Below are 22,123 nucleotides of genomic sequence, written 5' to 3'. Positions count from 1 at the left end.
ACAAAAAGAGAGTGTGTAACTCAGAAACTTAGGTCAGATCCAACGGTCTACTTCTGTTAAAAACTATTAATAAGAATTCTCTGTAAAGGCTTCGTCACACAGGCGCGTTTTCCGGGCGGCGCGTGAGCGGGGCGCGCCGCGTAACTAAAGCCCCTCATTCACACTCCTACCTTGTCGTCCGCCTCGTAGGACTACGGTGTAAGATATAGCTCACACACCATCCTACTTTGTAGTCCGCCTCACAGGACTACGGAGCAAGAAATAGCTTACACACGGTACTAAGGGCCTACCGCGAACCACGTTGGACGTGCTAGGCAGCACCCCTGCCCTGTCACACTTACGTACGAATTTACACGCGCGACGGAGGGGCAACACGTCGAACGTGGTTCGCGGTAGGCCCTCTGTTTTGCCGTCCATCACCAGTACCAGTACTATGGCATCCTACTTGAGTTTGTAGGACGGCTCGTAGTCCGCAACCCCCATACACGATCCTACCCAACGAGGCGGATTACGAGGCGAACTACAAGGTAGAGTGTGAATGGGGGGCTTAACAGACTATCGCACCGTACCGTGACCTTGGAGTGTCGCACCCATAAGTGAGAGCGAGAAACGTATATCTCTTTTCTTTGTTAGTAGAAAAAGGCGGCAAATTGGAAAAATGTAGGCGCGAAGGGATATCGTCCCATAGAAAATTTTAATTTCACGCCTTTTTTTACTGACAAGATTTGCTTGACCACCTATAGCTACTTTACATATAAAACGCTCACGCCCCGCTCGCGCGCCACCCGTAAAACGCGCCTGTGTGACGAAGACTTAATTATAGTTCGTCAAACATATGTATCTCTGGTCAAACCAATTTGACAGTCAGTAAGCCCCCATTCGCACGACAGCTTTTTCAACGCGCGTTAAAAAAGCGCTTGAATCTGGTCGCACTCTAAATTCGACTTAACGACCAAAGCTTAAAGTCTAAAATCCAACAACACTGAATAAAAGCGTCACCGTTGTCGTGTGAATACATAAATGGTTATCCATTTGTGTCATTCAAACGCTTTTTTTAACGCGCGTTGAAAAAGCTGTCGTGCGAACGGGGCCTAAGAACCAGGAAAACTATACTCATTTAAAGTAGCTAACACACTATCGCACCGCACCGCGACCCTGGTGCGTCGCACTCATGAATGAGAGCGAGAAACAGATATCTTTTTCTCGCCCTCACTTACCGGTGCGAAGGGTCGCGGTGCGTGCAAATTGCAGGCACCTTTCTCTGTCATTCTATTCTAATTATAGCTGGTTTTGCAAATCTTATCAATAAAAAAAGGCGCGAAATTCAAATTTTCTATGGGAAGAGATCCCTACGCGCCTAAATTTTTCAAATTTGCCGCCTTTTTCTACTGACCAGATCTGCTTGACCAAGTATACATTTCATGGATCGAACAATTGTTTCCGTCTGGAAAGCCCCCTCCACACTCGTGCGCGAATTGCGGCGCGAAGCCGCGAACGCAAGTGTGGCGTCGATGTTCGCAGACAGCGAAATCGACTCCACACTCGCGTTCGCGGCTTCGCCCGCGATTCACGCGCATAGTCTGGAGCGGGCTGAAGAAAAATATATCTCTTTCTCGCTCTTACTTATGGGCGCGACGCACCAAGATCGCGGTGCGGTGCGATAATATGTTAGCTACTTAACCTTACCATTATCTGCTTATTTTTTGCGCATGGCAACATTACTGAATCGTAAACTTAAAAATCGTCGCCCCATCCCTAGAATATCACTCTATGTGTCAAATATTTATAGTCTGTGGTGTGGAGCGAAAAGTGGACGCCAATTATTGGGCTGTACATTCTTGGGTTGAGCAATCCCGGGTCGAACATTATCGGTACGGGCCAATAATATGCGACCAATATTCGGCGTCCACTAAATGGATTCGTATTATTGGGTCGTGTATTATTGGGTTGAGCGTTATCAGGGTGTACAAGCTCGGTCCGTGCCAATAATACGAAGCCACTCTTTGAACAGGGCAGTAGTGTACAACCCAATAATACGCATCCAAAAAAGTGGACGCCTATTATTGGGCTGTACATTATTTGGTCGTGTATTAACCGGACTCAATTTTTGTGACAGATTCGGATTTGTAAACTTTGTCTTGTGTATAATGCTAAAGTATTGTATATTCAATTTATTGATGACTAATATAGTATTTTGATTTAGTATGCTTGGTAAAAAAAGCTAATGATGGCAGAAGAGAGTAAGTATCCATTCAAAAGAATCTTACTTTTCACTTACAAACAGCTGAGGTTACTTTTGTCTGTGAACTTCCAAAATGTAAATAAATGTTTCAGAACTGATACGTAAGAAGAAGAAGGCTCTAAATGGCAGCAATAAAAGAGCTTACGCCGAGGCTTGTAATGACTTGGCAACATATTACTACAAGAAAAATAGATATGCAGATGCGTTGGATGAATACAGAACCGAGGCCTCGGTCTGCAAAGAATTGGGGCTTCGAATGGAGTGGGGCACTTGCAACAGGATGATCGGTGAAATGTACATGCTCCTAGCAGAGTTTGACAAAGCTCTTAAATATGAAAAGCGACATTTAGGTAAGATGAAGATATTATTGATATTTACATTAGAGTCTTATTATGTATGTATCTAAACATTTGGGTTTCGTTTTCATCTTTGTTTTAATAGTATCATCAACCTGCATTTTAAACCAATCTAGGAAAATAAATTAATAGAAGAGTATTAAACAATTGTAAAACATATGTAACATTGAGTAATTAATATAAATCTGGTAATTAAACTGAAAAATGTGAAACCAACAGCTGTAGCGAAGGAACTCAACAACACAGTGGAGGAGCAGAGAGCACTGGCTACTCTCGGTAGGATATATCTGTTGCAAGGACAGAGCACTGCCGGCAAAGAGGCAGAAGAGTCTTTGAAAGCTGCTGAACGGGCATTCCTTAAAGGCCTCGCTCTGTGTGAAAGGTAAGCAGACTTGTAATGATTTTTATAATTACTGAGATTTTTTTTCTTGTGGTTATGAACAAAATCAAATTACCTAGTGCTTGCTATATTAAAGTAGCTAAAAAGGCATGTGCCTTTGTGCCTTGATAGACAGTATGATTACTGTACACAATACTAATACAAGCAATAATGTAAGGCCATTGTAAAAATATAGTCTAAACAAATATTCAGGCATTCAAAACTTATTTCTTTAAAGAAAATATTAATACTCACTTTTTCTGAACTCTTCAACTGCCAAACATGTTTACAAAATGGTGGCCTAAGTGTTGATATCCTTATACTGACCACTTCCTTGAACCACATATCTCTCTACAACCGCCTACAACTAATTTTACAACACACAACATTGCTCACAAGATATCAGTAGGCTTAGCACTGCGGCACTGAAACAGTATCTTATCCCCAAGATAGCCTACCCATCCCTCTAATTAGAAAAATATGGGTAGTCTAACTTGTTGGCGAGATACTGTCACGGCGCTTCTGTACTAAGCCTGCAACCCAGAGCTAATCGTTGCTGGCTAACTCAATGTCACTCCAATAATGGTCAGATTGCCTATATTATTTTGTTGATATTGATACATCTCTGTTCTGTTCCAGTTTGAGCGGAAAAATAAACATATATGAGCTGATGGACATGAGATCGCGACTGCTCCTCAATATCGGAGTATGCCAGGAATATTTAGGAAACCACGACAAGGCAGTAGATTGTCTCAAGAAAGCCATAAACATATGTGTCAACCAGGACATATATGATGTGCTGCATCAGTGTTACACTACGCTGGCATTGCTTTATTGCAATAAGCTGAATGACTATACAAACTCATTGAGTTGCCTTAGTAAAGCTGAGGAGATTGCTAAGAGGTTGCAAGACAAGGTTGGTATATGCTACCTACACCCAGCTGTATTTGTACCGACTACTGTGCTTTAGAGTATATATTTTTATTTATGTATTATGTAAGCATTTATTCATAAACATGTCTCGGTTTTCTTATATTGTAGATAAATTAACGTGTCAATCGCACATTCTGTTGTATTCTGATTCGGTTTTGTTTTTATGTTCTGTGTTGTTTTGTGTTTTATGTGTCAATGGGTACACTGAAAATCAGCGTCGTAACACTACTGATGTGCTGCGACACATGCTGAGTGTTATCCTTTTTCTTTTTGGAACCTCTCGCAAAACTGTAACTTCAAATTTACCTAGATTTAAGCCTATTTTAATGTTGTTGTGTATGTGTGTTTCCAATAAAAGCATCATTCATATGTCGTCCTTCTTGTATTAAGTTCTGTACTGACTAATCATTCATCCCAATCTATGTATATTGAATGTTTTGTGTTTTACCTTCATGTCATTATTGTGATAATACTTTATTCATCATCCTTCTTAGGCTAGGGTTTTTATAATATCATTATAAGAGTAAAATAATAATTCTTATTGTTATAACTACTTGTTTTGTAGGGTCAAAAGCTATGTGAGACTCTGGCATCAAAAGCAGATGTTTTATGTAAGACAGCTGACTACCAGAGCGCCAAACAAGTGCTCGTAAAGGCCTGGAAAATGAAGACGCCTGATGAAGATGAGAGGGAAAGCATTGAGTCTAAACTTAAAGTTGGTAAGTTGTAATTTATTGCTGCAGAAATAGTTGACCTTAATAGAGCATTTAGTAACTGGAGATGTTATCGCGGTCATTTTCGTTACGAAACAGATTTTTGCAGGGGAGGGGACATCAAATGTATTGCTGTTTCTACATGATTTGTACGTAACGTACAAATAGCCATGTCAGTCCATACAAAAGTTTGTACAATTGTGTAAGTTATTGGTAAGCTCTTAAAGGCAACTCCAGTTATTAAATGCTTTAAGGTTGACCCCTCCTGCATAGGACCATAGAGGTGCTGTTGGGCAAATTTAGTTAAATACTTAAGAATTAGTTTTAGTTAGTTTAATTTATTGTATTATTTATATATGTAATGTAACTATTAAAATGTATTTGTTATCCGAAATAAATATTAAATAAATAATAGGAACAGTCTATAGAGGGGGGTCAGGTCTACTATCTCTGTAGCTGACTGTACAATGTACATTGTATTTTTTAATCTAAATGTTATATAAGAAATCATAATCCGCCGCATTGACGACCTGTCTGGCCTAGTGGGTAGTGACCTTGCCTGTGAAGCCGATGGTCCTGGGTTCGAATCCCAGTAAGGGCATTTATTTGTGTGATGAACACAGATATTTGTTCCTGAGTCATGGTTGTTTTCTATGTATTTAAGTATTTATATAGTATATATATTGTTGTCTAAGTAACCCACAACACAAGCCTTCTTGAGCTTACTGTGGAACTTAGTCAATCTGTGTGAGAATGGCCAATAAATATAAATAAATAAATATTTAATATTTATTTATTTATAAATAAATAAATATTTAATATTTATTTATTTATATTTAATAATGCACTAATCTAACCAAAACAATTCTAGACCTCCAATATGTATATTATGTCTTTTTTTACCATTATTTATTTATATCCTTCTAAACAAAATTGTGTATTTATTTTCTGTAAGTACATATTTTTAAAATTTTAACACTTGTCTGTTACTTCCTATTCAAATACAGCATGAAGCTTTGCTTGTTTATCCTCATTTAATATCCTTTTTCAACAGTCGCAGCAATGTGCTACACGGACGACCGAAGAGTAGGCATAGACCCAAGCCACCATTCAGAGTTAAAGAAAGTGTACGAGAGCCTCGGCGACGGCGCCTGCTATCTGCAGAACTATGACGACGCCGTCTCCAACTATCTGAAGATGCTGGAGCAAGCTGAGCTGGCTGGGGAGAGTGGGAAACAGCTCATACCTATCTACGTCAGGTAAGGGTTACATTTGTTCATATTATTTGACAATTACTAACACTTTAAAGAGTGTACATAAACCCAAGCGACCATGTAGGGTTAAAAAAAGTGTACGAGAGCCTCGGCGACGGCGCCTGCTATCTGCAGAACTATGACGACGCCGTCTCCAACTATCTGAAGATGCTGGAGCAAGCTGAGCTGGCGGGGGAGAGTGGGAAACAGCTCATACCTATCTACGTCAGGTAAGGGTTACATTTGTTCATATTATTGGACAATGACTAACACTGGAAACTCAAATCTGGAGAATGTTATGCCTGTATTTATTTCCTGAACAAACTGCACTTACTTACATATATATTTTATTCTATTTCAGTTTGTATCAAACTTACAAAGACATGGGCTCGTATAACGATGCCCTAATGTACCTTGAAAAAGAATACGAACTCATAAAAGACGAGCCGAAGGAAGCCTTCACCACCCTGTACAACATCGCTGAGACTAGTTACTTGGCCAAAAAGCCCTATGATCAGATTGAAAGGGCTTGCCTTAATGCTAGAAATGCTGTAAGTCTACTTTTATTTTATTTTTTTAGCTCCCAACGCAAAAAATTGTATTATCAGTTTATATCAGTATGTGTACATTTGAGTGTGATTTTTTGATTGCTTCATAGCAACCAAAATGCATAATCGGAGGCGTAACTAGGGGGGGGTTGGAGGGGGCACGTGCCCCGGGCGCCGTCCAAGGGGGGGGGGGCGCCAAAATGGGCAAAATACCTCCCATAGAAAATGGACCAGCCAAAATGTAGGACACAGCCAAATTTTTTTTCGCGACTTGCTCAGTAGGTGTAATCCCAAAATCTTCCTGGCAAGGAAAATGCAGTTATTATGTGTTCCGTACTCCACATCGGATATCTTCATTGAGAGAGTAACGCGATCGTTGACCAATGATGCCGCTAGCGTCTATGTAGTCGCTCCGCCCCACGCCGTGACGTAGTTCCGCTTCCACTTCCTGCGAACCGTTGCTCGCTTCCCGCCACTCGCCACCGCCATGACATTGTTTCGTCGACCGTCTTGACCGATGGTCCGCAAATATTTTTTGCGTATATTTTTGCAGCATGGTGCTTTAACATTTCCGATCCAAAGCTCGGTCGATTAAATAGTGAGATATGGCAGAGATCGCCACTATTAGTCTTTTGGCGGTCTCGCGATCGAAGTCATCGAACGGTGCTTTTCGATTCTACCCACTTTTTTCTTGCTAAATTAATTTTCACATTCCATGCTGCTAAAATCGTTACCGTTAACTCGCATTTTCGAGATCGAAGTAGGAAGTGCGTCAGTGGTTTTTTGTTAACAAGTGGTAACAAGTCGCTCCGCATCGGAGAGGGAACGCGCGGTCATCGTGCCTGCGGCGGCGGGGGCGGCGCGGCGGCGGACGGCCTGCGCGCGCCGCTGTCGGGGGCCGCGCTTCGCCGATAAGGAGGTTTGGATTGTCTCGAACCATCCGGTGAGCCAGTTTAAGATATTCTAATTTTATTGGCGTTCAGAAGTTACTTCGTCACTCGCGGAGGGTTCTCAGGCAGTAGCCTGGGAGTACCTCGTGTTGTTAGTTGCGGCGCGACCGGGGCGCCCCGTCCCCCGGCGCGGGGGCGCGGGCCCGGCGCCCGCCCCCGCCCGCGCGCGCCGCGTCTTCTGCTGTCGTCCCAGGTGACTCCGAGACACCGCGACGCTGCGGGCCACGGTGGACGCCTCCAGTCCGCAGGACTCGGCGAGACGTCACACGCCCGCTCCTGTTACTGCAGTCGCGGTGCGGACGCCTCCAGTCCGCGGGACTCCGAGAGACGTCACACGCCCGCTCCTGTTGCTGCAGTCGCGGTGCGGACGCCTCCAGTCCGCGGGACTCCGAGAGACGTCACACGCCCGCTCCTGTTGCTGCAGTCGCGGTGCGGACGCCTCCAGTCCGCGGGACTCCGAGAGACGTCACACGCCCGCTCCTGTTGCTGCAGTCGCGGTGCGGACGCCTCCAGTCCGCGGGACTCCGAGAGACGTCACACGCCCGCTCCTGTTGCTGCAGTCGCGGTGCGGACGCCTCCAGTCCGCGGGACTCCGAGAGACGTCACACGCCCGCTCCTGTTGCTGCAGTCGCGGTGCGGACGCCTCCAGTCCGCGGGACCCCGAGAGACGTCACACGCCCGCTCCTGTTGCTGCAGTCGCGGTGCGGACGCCTCCAGTCCGCGGGACTCCGAGAGACGTCACACGCCCGCTCCTGTTGCTGCAGTCGCGGTGCGGACGCCTCCAGTCCGCGGGACTCCGAGAAGCGTCACACGCCCGCTCCTGTTGCTGCAGTCGCGGTGCGGACGCCTCCAGTCCGCGGGACTCCGAGAGACGTCACACGCCCGTTCCTGTTGCTGCAGTCGCGGTGCGGACGCCTCCAGTCCGCGGGACTCCGAGAGGCGTCACACGCCCGCTCCTGTTGCTGCAGTCGCTTTGCGGACGCCTCCAGTCCGCGGGACTCCGAGAGACGTCACACGCCCGCTCCTGTTGCTGCAGTCGCGGTGCGGACGCCTCCAGTCCGCGGGACTCCGCGAGACGTTACACGCCCGCTCCTGTTGCTGCAGTTGCGGTGCGGACGCTTCCAGTCCAGCGGGACTCCGAGAGATCCGCGTGGCTCTGCGAGACGTCACACGCCCGCTCCTGCAGCTGCGGGCGCATCGCGGGTGGATCGCGCCAAGGTGAAGGCGGACCGCTTCTGCGTCCCGACTGCTCGAGCGGAAGGAAGGTAAGTTACGTGTAAGCAGTGGAAATGCTACGAGTACAGCGACGATCGCCGCGTTGGTTGCCGGCCGTCATGACAACGCCTCTAGAGCGGGCCGCCAGGGTCCTCGCCTCACGCACCAGCGCTTCCCGAACCAGTGGCGGCCGCCATGAGCCGCCCGGCCTCAGGCACCGGTGCCCCCCCCCCCCCCCCCCCGAGCCGGCCGCCACGATGGCGCCCCTAGCTTCACGCACCGGCGCCTCCCGAGCGGCGGCGGTTGCCACAATCACGCCGATGCTGTCCACCGATGCTGCAACTACGACGATGTCGTCCCTTGCTCGCTGGGCGCCACGGTATCAGTTTTGTCCTGTCCACATGGTTCCATTGAGGTACGCAGGCGCCTATAGCTATGGTGCAGGTATAGGTATGGTATGGTACAGCACGAACAGACCGCTAAGCTCTTGGTTTCGGTTAAAGAATCCTCCGGCGACGGCAGACAAGGTCGTAAAGAGCCCCGTCCCAGCGCGGCTCGACTGCCCGGAGTTGAAAGCGGTAAGATATGTCGATACTCAGAGGAAAATACGTCGTGTTCCCGGGCTTCATAAAGGTGCTGATCGACTTCGCTGTGTCGCTTCGAAGCTCCTACGACTTCTCGAGGCCATGGAGTGGTCCAACCGGAGAACAGCTAGCGACAAGGCCCTGTGCGACCGCTCGAAACCGAGGTGAAAGGCATCGAAAAGGTCTGCAGACTTCACATAATTATCTCTGCTTGCTCGCGCTCTCCAGCTTAAGTTCCGTCTTACAAAGACGAACTCGTGCGAAAAGCCATAATAAACAAAATGGGACAAATAAACCCGCTGCGCCTGAACAAGCTTGAGTTTCCGGTGCTAAGAGAAAGGGGCCAGGAGGACTCCAGCAGTTTCCATCTGTCTGTATTCGACTTTATCGAAACAGTTTTGTTACGCAAAGCGCCAAAATCGATTTTAGACTTGATTTCATCAGTTCGGTTTCCTTAAAAGCATGCTACTAACTCGACGCCCTATACTAACTCGATATAGGGTGTCTCTTCGGATAAAGCGAATTAGACCATCACGCTCCTAGACATCACGTGGGACACGCGGCACAACACACCGATTGAAAGTTTTCTTTTTCGCGACATACAGGCCTGCCTTGCTGCAGAGTTTCTCGCAGAAATGAGACTCAATGCCTTCTGTTCAGTCTCAAATTCGCAAACTTTAGTTCATGGAGGAAGGTGAAGCCTTCGCAGTCCCCAGCAACACGGAGCTGCCGAAAGCCTCGCACCACCTTCTTCCTCATCTTATGCAAGCAGTCCGTTACAATCTCCAATATTGGTAGACAATGTACGAGGTAAGGCCCTTTCAGCGAAGAGTAACCGTTAACGGGCCGCATCTGCAGCGCTGACGACAGAAGTGTAAACATACAACCGCACCGGTACAGTATACATAAAACGACGGCCACACTACATCCCTTCCGTTACTACGGCTGTCGCAAAAACTGCTGATGCCAGCAGATCGTCTACAGGTCGCGCTGGTTGCTTGCTACTTGCCAGGTCGGTACAACCCCCGAGGGCGACGGTTTATCAAGAAGTCACTGCGCGCCCGAGTGGCAGCTGCGCCCAGCAGCCGCCGAGACTGTCTTCACCTGACAGGCGCCTTGTTGGCCGGCCTCCGCTTTCGAGAGCCCTCGCACTGTGCCACGGTATTTCTTATCAGACTCATTGAACTGCTACCACGACCTTTGACAGCTGCCTGTGAGACTTGGCATGGATGTCTCCACCTCCCAGCCTAGTCTGTGTACTGCGACGGCGTGATAAGGAGTCTTAAAGCAGCTGTGCTGTGGTAAGCTTGCAATTTACTAGCGGTCCTAGTGAACACAACGTCAGACCGCCCTCCCTTACGAGTCAACGACCTTAAGAATGAGGCGTAGCTCCTGTCAGATAGGACGCTCCAACACCGAGCTGGCGGGATCAGGAGTGACGTCCGCTACTGGCGTGACTGGCGCATGCATATAACATGCCAAGGTCTAACGCTACGTAGCGAACGAAACGCAACTGTCACTGTCTCACTAATATGGAAGAACCGGATATTCCCGATTCCGGTACTGTGTTTGTATAGAAAACAGTAACGGGAGCCCCTAGATCGTCCCCTTGTCTAGGCTGCATGTACGGCCACAATGTAGAAACGGTCTTTATGGTGCATCAAAAATAAGATCAACTGCCAGGTACCTCTATCCAGTGAAGTAGCGAGCTATCTCAGACGTCTATTTCTATTATCCATGTTAGCTTTCAGAACGATACTCGTTCATAAGCCTCTCACAAGTGCTGTGTATGAACCACTATCGGACACTATGCCTTCTTCCAACGCCATTAATAGCGAGACCAGCGCCTCCCAAAGCACCAGCTTGGGACGCGAGACATCTACTTGCCCTAATTTAAATAGCCCTACAACGTTAGGTACGTTAGAAGAAGTACGATAGAATAGCTGCCGCACTTTTGCTGTTAGCATCAGGCCGCAGGGTCAATGACCTTACTCTACTACACTGTAGCCCGGGCAATTACATAGATAACTTTAACGCTATTATTTTGTGTCCGAAATTCGGCTCTAAACCAGATAACGTGTCTTACCGACGGGACTCTTAGAAGCTCCGGAATAAAGTATAGACCCAGTATAAGTAGGTAGTCTGGGTACGTCACCTTGCGAGAATTACACAAAATGTTAGGGGACACTTCGCTTATTTCTTTCAGCCACAGTCTCATCCAAGCCGGCCTCGCCTACGATTGCTTTTGATCCACGATGTACTTAATAACTAAATTGGCTGGAAAGCTATTCACTTAGCGATATTTTCGCTTATGTTAATTGGGAACATGACTCGCCGAGATTCTGCGGATCGGATGCGATTTCGAATGAGAATTCTCTTAAACCAGTTTAACGTCAGATTCGAACCTGAGATTACAATTTCAATTCTCAATTTCCTGTAATTCACATTATAACGAGTCACTGTGATTTCATGGGTTGCAATATGGTGTATACATATTTATTCTTTCTCTGAGTTCTATGACAGTAGGTGTAGCCCTATCGCTTGCGCGCCCGCTAACTCGCCACCAGGAGATAATAAACAGGTCTCAATGAAGATATCCGATGTGGAGTACGGAACACATAATATAAAAATTTTACCTTCCAATAAAATTATTATTATGTTTCCTATCCACATCGGATATCTGAGTAATGCCTTCCTGGCAGGCTACTAGGCTACTTTTATGCCGACGGTACTTCTCCTCAACAATGACATGGCGGTGGCGAGTGGCGGGAAGCGAGCAACGGTTCGCAGGAAGTGGAAGCGGAACTACGTCACGGCGTGGGGCGGAGCGACTACATAGACGCTAGCGGCATCATTGGTCAACGATCGCGTTACTCTCTCAATGAAGATATCCGATGTGGATAGGAAACATAATAATAATTTTATTGGAAGGTAAAATTTTTATATTTTTTAGCCAACCTGTATACAGGATGGGCCAAACCTTGACGTCCAAAAATTTTTTTTAGTATCGTCGTCGTGGGTTATCAGAATATACACCGTGTTTTTATTGAATTCCGTTAACTTCGGGGTATGGTTAAGAAGTACGTTTTAGATAACTAAATGGCATAGTTAATTTTCAAAAAAAATATTTTTTTTGTAATTTTTTTGAGTTTAAAAAGTAATTAGATGTAGCATATAGCGTTGTTGTAATACAGGCATTACATTTAACTCAACCAAACAATTGAAATCTATGACATAACAATGTCATTTCGAACATTGATCGACTGAGATTGTACTTAAGTTTAGTAGCAAATGTATGAACTCATTCTAAACACTAATCAATATGTAAAGCGGCCCTAAGGCAAGTGTACACGCTTGTAGAGGCACTATAGGAAAAAAATAAATTATTGATTATCTCCGAAATGGAGTTAATTAGAATATTGGTGTCTTTGAGAAAATTACTTGATTTAAGCTCAGGAATGCACCCTTGAAATTAACGGAAATAAAAAAAAAACACGGTGTATATACCCCATGATTAGCCGATTTTTCGTAGTTTACGAGTTTAACTTTTAACTTTTGTTAAGAAATTCCGGGGTGAAGCTTTGCTTTGCTTTTATGTCTTCTAATACATGTTCGTGGTATTTGCACATATAACATGAAATAGCGATGGTGAAGTGACACCATAAAATAATAGTAGAAATAACAAAAGAGGACTTTTTTAATGAATTACTAATTTGGAAGCTTTCCACCTCAGTTCCTTTGACCGGCGACTCTGAAAAATTAGGACTATTAAGTATCACTTTTTTGACCTTTTAAAAAAACTTAGGGTCTAGCAGTTTCTAAAATAACAAAAAGTCCTTGAAATCGCTTGTATTTTATCATTATTTATTTTTTATTTATTTAGGTAAGGGCAACATCTAAGCTTGAACTCAGCTCAACTCAGCCAAGTGAGGATGCTGTTGTTTTAGCAACTGCACCGTTGGTCAAGGATTATGTTACAAAAAGAAACAATAAAGTTCAATAGTTTTTTTTTTAAATTAAATCTTCACCCCAGAATTTCTTAACAAACGTTAAAAGTAATAAAAATCATAATTCGAAAACTACGAAACGTCGGCTAACGTACATATTCTGATAGCCCACAGCGTGAGAAATTTAAAAAAATTATGGTCGTCAAGGTTTGGACCACCCTGTATAAGACATGCCGTGATAACATCGCTCGTTCTGTGATACTAGAATGTCGTGAAAAATCTGTGTCAGGTTTCGATGTGGGATCGGGACAAACTAGTCCAATTCAATCCCACCAAGACTCAATTTTGCGCGTTTAGGGCTAAGAAAACCTCATTTTTCAAGGCACAAGCCTTCCCATGTCAGGGAGTATTGGGAGCCTCGGTGTTGAGATCTCCATCAGTGACGTCCAATAATTTCGTAGCCACCTTGCTGGGTAGGCTGCGCTCGTATCCAAAAAAAAACTCGGTGTGCTCAATAAAGGGAGGCGATACTTTACTCTGGGGTAGACAGATCCCATTTATTGAGTACTGCTGTCACCTTTGGGCAGGAGCATCTGGATGCCACCTTGGACCCTTCAAATCAGTCCAAAGGCGCGCTGTACCTGTGAATAGTCTACGATCCCAAACTCACAAGCGATATGGAACCTTTAAGTCTAAGGAGATCTCCAAAAAATAAGTGTATAAGTTTTAAAATGGTCGGCAACGCGCATGTGACCGCTGACCATCAGGTGGGTCGTAAGCTTGTTAGCCACCGATGTACTAAAAACACTTTTTTGTCTCAATTAAAAGTAAACTGTAAGTAATAAGTAAAAAAGTAACTCTTTCGTTAGTTCATTTCGTTTGGGGGGGAGGGGGGGGGGCGCAAATTTGGTGCCTGCCCCGGGCGCCATATCCTCTAGCTACGCCTCTATAATCCAATTTGGATTATGTTTTTTTATCGAAAGATTGAGATCAAATCAAGAGTGTTATGAGCTATGGTTGGTGAAAATTTGTTTAGTAGTTTGAATATTATCACCGGTTTTAGCTGATAAAGGAATCTAGCACCAGCATTTATCTTATATGTTTATTCACCGTGTTTGATCGTGCCGAGTAGCAGAGCAGAGCAGACATTCCGTCACCACACTGTGATGTATTTACAACAAGGTATGGGGCAACTGAGTTTAGCTGAGGTTAGCTGGAAGAGATCCCTTATACTTATAGGGATAAGTTCACATTTGTACTTCCATTACTGTAATTTATTTTTGTAAACCTGTGTGGTGTACAATAAAGTGATTACTACTACTACTCCTGAGGACTGAAAGCGTGAAAGTGTTCGAAGGATCTATGGATTGTACTTATAGTACAATCCAATGTACTTATAGTACATCCAAGCGGTCGGTCTATAGACCGACCGCTTAAATGAGTCTGAAAAAGCGGTCGGTCTATAGGCACCGATATTAGTTCAAAATTAAAAGTTTATTGCATCATACAATGTAACATGGACAAAAAAATTGCTTTGATTTCAGGCTAAAGAATGGAATAAACGCAAATACGAAATCCGAGCTCTCAAATCCCTCCTTAAATACCAAGAAGAATACTTCGAGTTGGACAAGATGGAAGAAACCCAAGATGAACTCAGGTACCTCGGGTATGAAGACTTTGACAATCTGGAGAACTCTGAGGATGAAAGTTCGGCTGGAGGTGATGAGATGACAACTACCATTGGGCATGATATTCGTTGTGAAGATATTACTGGTAAGTACTAAAAATCTAAAACGATGGGTTAAGTTGCCAAAACGTCAATTTGTCAAGGAGGCCAAACAACTATGTAGTTTTTAATATTTTCTATACAGCTGAATTTACATAAATTAAGTGCATGCTGCATTTTTTGCCTACACGGTTTTACGAAAGGGACTTCTACTTTAGCGGATAGGACGGAAAAACACCCGTAAATGCGAAGGTATTTTTCCGCAAGCGAAAATATTTTTTAATGGGACTAGACCAAATTGTATGTTATGCATACATAGAGCTAAGGGGACAGACTCTCAGATCTATGAATATATGTGATGATAATGATTATCCGTTTTTACAGATGACGACGAAAACTTCAATGAAGAGATAGCAGGCGGTAGTAAAAGCAGGCCCAGGAGGGCTGGAATAGCTTATGTCAACAAAGTGAATGAGAAAGGAGAGTCACTCTTGCAGCGGGTAAATTCAACAACCACATATAGTTAGACTTGTAAATCAGTTGAAAAACAACTCCTTTTTGATGACACTTAATAGTAGGTATAAGAACAAAGACGAGGAATCTATTTGTTTCATCGTTTAAATTGTTTACTCAAGATGCAGTCACTCACAGAAAGCTAAAAAAGCTTGTAAGATAAACGGGCAGCTTAACTCAGATGGCGTAAGGGGTCATCCATTAATTACGTCACACGAATTTCTAGGTTTTTTGACCCCTCCCCCCCTCCTTGTCACACTTGGTCACATTTGGCAAACCCCTCCCCCCTAGTGTGACGTCACATTTTTTCTACGTAATCGCCAAATCGAATTAAGTAAGTACCTAAGTATTATTAATATTTTATCAAAATATTTTTGACGATATAAATATTACTAATTTTATAACCCAAAACTGCTTAGGAAAGAAAATTAAAGGAATAAAAACGATTATCGTTTTAAAAACTTGTTATTTAAATGTACAGCGAATAAAATAATTAAAAAAAAAATTCGGTTACTGATGAAGTTAAAGTGACGTTACAAACTTTGTGTCTCCCCCCTCCCCCATGTCACAATATGTCACATTTTCTTGGCCCCCTCCCTCCCCCTAAACGTGTGATGTAATTAATGGATGACCCCTAATTGGCGTAACCTGAAATTGTTGAAAAAATTGTAAAGTCCAAAGATACGTAAACCATAGAAAACTTATTTGATTCAAAGACAGTTGGAATCGTTAGGCTCTACGGGTTTTGAACTCCAATAAAATCCACTCCCTGTTTTTGTCTGATTCTTATTTTGACTCATTCTGTATTTCTTAATTCTTTGTTCATGTTGTTTAACGTTTACTATCCCCAATTCTGTTTTTTTGTTCAAATTCATAATTTGTTTCTTTCTCGTTCTTTGTCACATTATCACGGTGTATTATAATCATAACCTCTGCCTTTCACAGGCGTGCATATCAGGCAACAAGTTCATGCTGCAACGCCTGATCGCGCAGAAGCACCCGGTCAATGTGCGAGACTTCGCCGGGTGGACTCCGTTGCACGAAGCGGCCATCAACGGGCATTACGAGATCGCGCAGATCCTTATAGACCACGGGGCTGTGATTAACGATCGCGGAACTAATGAAAGTAAAGGTAAGGGACTTTATATAAGTTCATGTTGCAACGCTTGATCGCCCAGAAGTACCCCATCAATGTGCGCGACTTCGCCGGTGTGATTAACGATCGCGGGACTAATGAAAGTAAAGGTAAGGGACTTTATATAAATTCATGTTGCAACGCCTGATCGCCCAGAAGTACCCCATCAATGTGCGCGACTTCGCCGGTGTGATTAACGATCGCGGGTCTAATGAGAGTACAGGCAGGGAACTTTATAATGTCACGTCCTCGCCAGACGGAATGAAGAACTTTGGAGCAGGCTATCTGGACTGAAGGAATGCAAAACGCTGCCCTTGGGATCCATTATCCGACACATGGAGATGGTCGAAAATGGTCTTGAGTACAAAAGGTAGCTCTTGAGTTAGCGATTGCACAAAAGATCCCTATGGGTCGTAGTGTATCTGAAAGGGCCCCCGGAATAATAAGATAAGAGATTATAAAATTACTGCACTGGTGGTAAGACGCTTATTTGTTAAGTTTTATAATTTTCTAAAAAATGTGTTTGTTACTATACTATTAATTCCCCTGCATTCGGGCATTCTTGCAGGCGTTCCTAGGTTAAGTGGGTTACAGTGGCCGTTATCATAAGGCGGGCAGTATGAGTATCTGCCTCCGACGTATTTCCCATCTTTTCCGCAAGCCCAATAAATTCAAAAGAGAAGTGATATCGATGGAACTGAGTATTAACAAAAATACGACTAATATTATGTTATTTATCTTTATTCTTAAATATTTGTTTCATTAATCTTAAATATATTTTTCAGGACAAACGCCCTTACACGACGCGGCATGCAACGGCTACATGGACGTGATGCAACTCCTGCTCGACCGCGGCGCCATCCCCTCCATCAAGAACGATCTCGGCCACACCGCGCTCGACTCGCTGCGACAGTGGCGCTCCAATACAGTCCTCAATAGAGAGAAGGAGGATATGTACAAGAACATCTGCGCCCGGCTCCAGAGCCAAATTAGGGCCGCTCCGGCCGACTTATCCCCGACCCCGCCAGGAAACTCACACTTAAATAGGAGTAGGAAGATAGACCGATCACCTGCGAGCACGTCTGTAGCTAATAACAGTAGCGCAAGATCACCTGGATTCAAAAAGAGAAACGTCATCCAAGATGACTCAGATGACGATATAGTTCTATCACCCAGAAGAAATCAACCGGCTTTCCCATCGGATGAGTCGTCGAGCGGATCATCAGATGAACGCAGATGTACTAAAAAGAAAGACGTCTCAGGAGTTAAAGAATACAGGACGGTCATATCCGCTTTAAGGCATAGAAGGACCTCTGACGGTGACGACTTACCAGAGGTTGATGTGAAGGGACCACCGAAATCAGCTTTATTAGACCCCAATGAAGTAGGTGACGACGAATGGCTTGAGGATGATATGGGCGTAAATAAAAGTAAGAAGAGAAAACTCAGTGACCCGTTGTCATCAGTAACTATTGCTAAAAAACCTACCTACGATTCCATTAAAGACAGCATTGAAAATATTAACAAAATTGAACCACTAATAGACAGCAATAATAGGAAATCGGCTGAGAAACAAAAGAAACGAATGAGCGATATAATTGCTATCAACGAAAATAGTTCAGACTCCAACGAAAATATATGCCCCGAGTTTAGAAATAGTTGGCCCGTTATAGATAGAGAACTTAATGAATCTAAGCCCAGAGACACTAGAGATAATATGAGGAAACGCTGGAAGCAACAGAGTACACTCCTTAGAGCCGGTTTCCAAAGAAATAGACAAGATTTTGATCAATCCAGTAACAGTGGAAGCGACAGTGAATTTACTTCCAGAAACACTAAAAGACTGACGCCAACTGGGACATTCAGTAGAAAATCCTCAGGAGAAAATTTCAATAATTTCAGTCCGCGCAAGCAAAATGATATATCCGGAACGTTTTCCAGAAAATCGTCAGGTGAATTCAGTAACTACAGTCCAAGAAAAGACTGTTTCAATATGATGAATATGAATCCTAGTGTGATGCAACCTTTAAATGTGATACAGCCTATAAATATAGTACAATCTAATAAAAACGGGAGAACTACGCAGACTCAGATTCTGCCGCCGGCGGCGGTGAAGGTGCAAGTGGAGGATAAAGTGTTGTTGATATCGCTGAAGTTGGACATGATAAACAAACAGACAATCAGCTGGCTGGTTGATGAAGTGAAGGCTAGATATTACAAGTAAGTAATAATGTACAAATAGATTTAGATTTATAATTATAACAGTTAATCAAACTCTAATCATGTAAGCCCGACCCGAGAGCCGGGAACAAGATTCTTTGCCTCTAAAATGTATAAAGGCGATGTGTAATGAACCCCCGTGGACGTCAGCTGCCGCTTCGTTGATGGGCTGAGGAAAGGCAATCACCTAAACACGTATAAAATTAATCATAACATCCCTAAAACAAAACTATGGTTTTTGTACCCTAGTTGTCAAATAATTTATCGTAGGCACGCCAGAGCCTCACAATAGAGGCCTATGAAGTCATCACTACCCGTCTTAATGTGTGAAGTCTATTTGCTTTGTTTAATTCAAACTTTATGCACACGCCATAACGTCCATTTCAGATTGACTGGCGTCCGTCCAGTGTTCAGCCTCATGACATCGGACGGCGCCATCCTGTCTGAAGACGACCCGCTGAGCCTCGTGCTCTCTTCGCCCGAACTGAAGACCTGTATCACCAACTGGAAGGCGTCGCCGGTTGAGGAGAGATACCTGGAGTGCTGCGAAGCTTTAGGCATATGTAAGTATAAAATACTCCAAATAAGGTGAACTTATGATCTGGTCAAGATCGTCAGTTCGGAAGTGCACGACAGTTGTACAGATTCTTAGAGAATGCCTAATGCCTACGTCTTGATGACGATGAAGTACATTTAAATCATATAAACGGGGTTACGGGACTTATGAGATTAGTTCTTTAATTAGCTATTTGCATTTTTCTCAAGTCATCATCCATTGCTCTTTTCTCGCAATATATTATTCTATTAACCGCTCAAGGTCTTCTATGAAGCACAAGGTCAAGTCAAATTCACAGTCAAGGGGCTGTTCATAAATTACGTCATCTGTTTGTCGATTTTTGACACCCCCCCTCCCGCCCCCCTCCCCTTAATCATCCAAAATAGCGCTAAACTTAATTTGTTTTTATTTCAGCTACGTGTGAGGAAATCCAACAAACCATAGGCCGGAGTCACACAACACACAGGCTTGCACTTGGAGCACGAACATTACCCCCATCACAAATCCGACCGCTGTTCCGAGCCCTCACACACCAATCACACATCACCGCTATCATGATCTCAGACAACAACTTAGGAGACGATGGTGTCAAGTATCTCACTGACTGCATGTGCACTATGAAGCAACTAACACATCTAGACATCAGCAGAAATAATATCACTGCCGAAGGAGCTAGGATATTGACGCAAATGTTTGATAAAGCCTCAAGACCAGTCTGCCAGTTACTAGACTTCTTAGATATCAGTAGTAACCCAATAACCGATGAAGGTTTCAAGCATATCTTAAAGTTAACGCAACATATCAGACTGAAGACGCTTAAATTAAACTCTTGTGGATTAACAGAGAACACAGCTGGAGTTATAAATGAGTGCAACGCTAATTTCAATGCTTTAGAAGCGATAGACATCAGTAATAATTATGTGAAACTCCCAATGGTCAGCTGTTTAGTATCAAATCTGAATCCTAATATGCTGATGGAACTAGATTTGGACAGTGTGGGTGTGCAAGGCCAAGTGGTCGCGTGCGTGGCGTCGTTTATGGATTCCGCCAAGGAATTGAGGATAAGAAGATTCAGTTTGTCAAACTGCAAACTGGTGGATGGACAATTCATGAGAGTGTTTAGGTAAGTTTTGAATTTTAAAATTTAAAAAGTACAGTTGTCGCTTTATAGTGCTAATGCTAACATACGGGCATACCAGATCACGACCTTGGTCAGCTTATCTCTCTCTGGCTTTCTCATACTTGCGTCCTTATCGGATGTACGGCGAGCTACCTCTCACTCGATCTTCCAGATTCTTTCAGCTACTTTAGACCTTGTCAAAATTAAATAACAATTAATTTATAACACTTTAAACTCTTGCGTTTTGTACACACATTTAGTTACACAAACGGGTCTACCGCGATATAATTTCATGGGATGTTAGTCTTTCCGTGACCACAGCTGGTGCAACTCAGCTGAAACGTCGGAATTTAAGGTAAAAACAATGTAATTATATCGCGGTAGACCCGTTTGTGTAATTAATCAATTAATTTAACTGGTTGCACAACCGAAACTGTACACGGTGTCAATAAAAGTATGTGTTTTACGAACAATTCATTAAAAAATTACGTTTTATTCTTGCAGAAGTCTTGGCCGCGCGAAAAATTTGCAGTCAGTCTCCCTAAAGAATAACCTGCTAACATTCATCACACTAAAGAAATTACTACAGAGACAACCACCCGTACCACAAATAAACCTCCAAGGTTGCCAGGACATATTCAAATACTCCCCCGACTCGGATTTCCAAGTGTGGTTGCCAGCCATTGACTTTGGCAGGTGCATACCAGAGATCAACGTGACTCCAGTATCAAACAGTGATGCAGAGAGAGACAGCTTCAAATCCTTCTCAAAGACATGGCTGAGTTGCTTCAAAGGTAGAGGAGTGATCGAACATTGTGAAGGTGGCGTTATAAGATTTACCGCTAGGTAGACTACAGGGATTTAGATGCCTTACATACAATATTGTGAATGATACAGGACTGAATGATCAAGTTTATTTATACGGATGGTCGAAATTTCAATTGTTTTGAGTGTGTGCATATATATTTTGTGCTGCCTCCAGTATAATTAAAGTTATGGCATAACATTTTGACAAGATTCATGTCGGGTAACATGAATGCCTTAGTGATTATATTCAGTGCCTGAAAATGTATGTATAAATTAGATTATTAAAGAGAATAATATAATTTTAGCTAGACTGCTCCAAGATGTAAAACGTATTTTTAATGACTATTTAATTAATCACTATAAGGTTTTGCCCAGTGATGGGGTGGTTTTTGCGCAGTTTTACATTGTCCTTAAGTTTCAGTAGTTACTGATCTTAATCATTAATAATAACCGAGTTAAGACGCACAAAAGTAGACTGACTAATCCTTTTCGTTTTTTTCATTAATAGTAATTAATGAAGCTACCACGTGCATACTACTACTTTGTATTGTTAATCTTATCTGTAATGAAGTATGTATACTCAGTGATTTGTTTGTATTATGAAATAAAAATATTAACGAATGTTGATTAATAATTCGTTCTCATTTCTTTATTAGACTAGACAAAAAGATTCAAAATCGCTCTCCTTCTTGATGCGACTGGCAAATCATATTACTTTTTGGCAACCGGGTTTTTTAACCTAATTAGACCCTGCTGAATCCGAATTTGCCGGTTGCTCGATCGAAATCTTGACCGGAAGTGAGATATTTGACATTAAAGGTCCCTTTTTTTCGTTTTTCGTAAATAACTCTTAAACGGTGGCGCATAGCAAAAAATGTTCTGATGATGATGATGATGATCCTTCCGGCCGATTTCGACCATGGCGA

The 22,123-nt window shown here is 43.4% G+C and overlaps 2 protein-coding genes across 2 annotated transcripts in view; both read left to right on the top strand.

The window, feature by feature from the left end:
- The window catches only part of LOC134669094 (uncharacterized), a 272,403-nt gene that overhangs the window by 73,538 nt on the left and 176,742 nt on the right, over positions 1 to 22,123 (top strand). The window lies entirely within an intron of this gene.
- On the top strand, positions 2,108 to 21,819 carry LOC134669099 (tonsoku-like protein). Its single transcript, XM_063526633.1, has 14 exons — positions 2,108 to 2,240; positions 2,335 to 2,592; positions 2,818 to 2,980; positions 3,617 to 3,893; positions 4,476 to 4,629; positions 5,678 to 5,882; positions 6,238 to 6,427; positions 14,665 to 14,893; positions 15,231 to 15,346; positions 16,305 to 16,491; positions 17,280 to 18,714; positions 19,102 to 19,277; positions 19,685 to 20,393; positions 20,895 to 21,819. The coding sequence occupies exons 1-14, from the start codon at positions 2,225 to 2,227 to the stop codon at positions 21,238 to 21,240; spliced, it is 4,461 nt and encodes a 1,486-aa protein (XP_063382703.1). The 5' UTR covers positions 2,108 to 2,224; the 3' UTR covers positions 21,241 to 21,819.

The sequence above is a fragment of the Cydia fagiglandana genome, chromosome 11 (genome assembly GCF_963556715.1).
Source record: "Cydia fagiglandana chromosome 11, ilCydFagi1.1, whole genome shotgun sequence".
Taxonomy (NCBI): Eukaryota; Metazoa; Arthropoda; class Insecta; order Lepidoptera; family Tortricidae; genus Cydia; species Cydia fagiglandana.
Note: the sequence above shows the minus strand (reverse complement) of the source record. Positions and strands in the feature narration are given on the sequence as shown.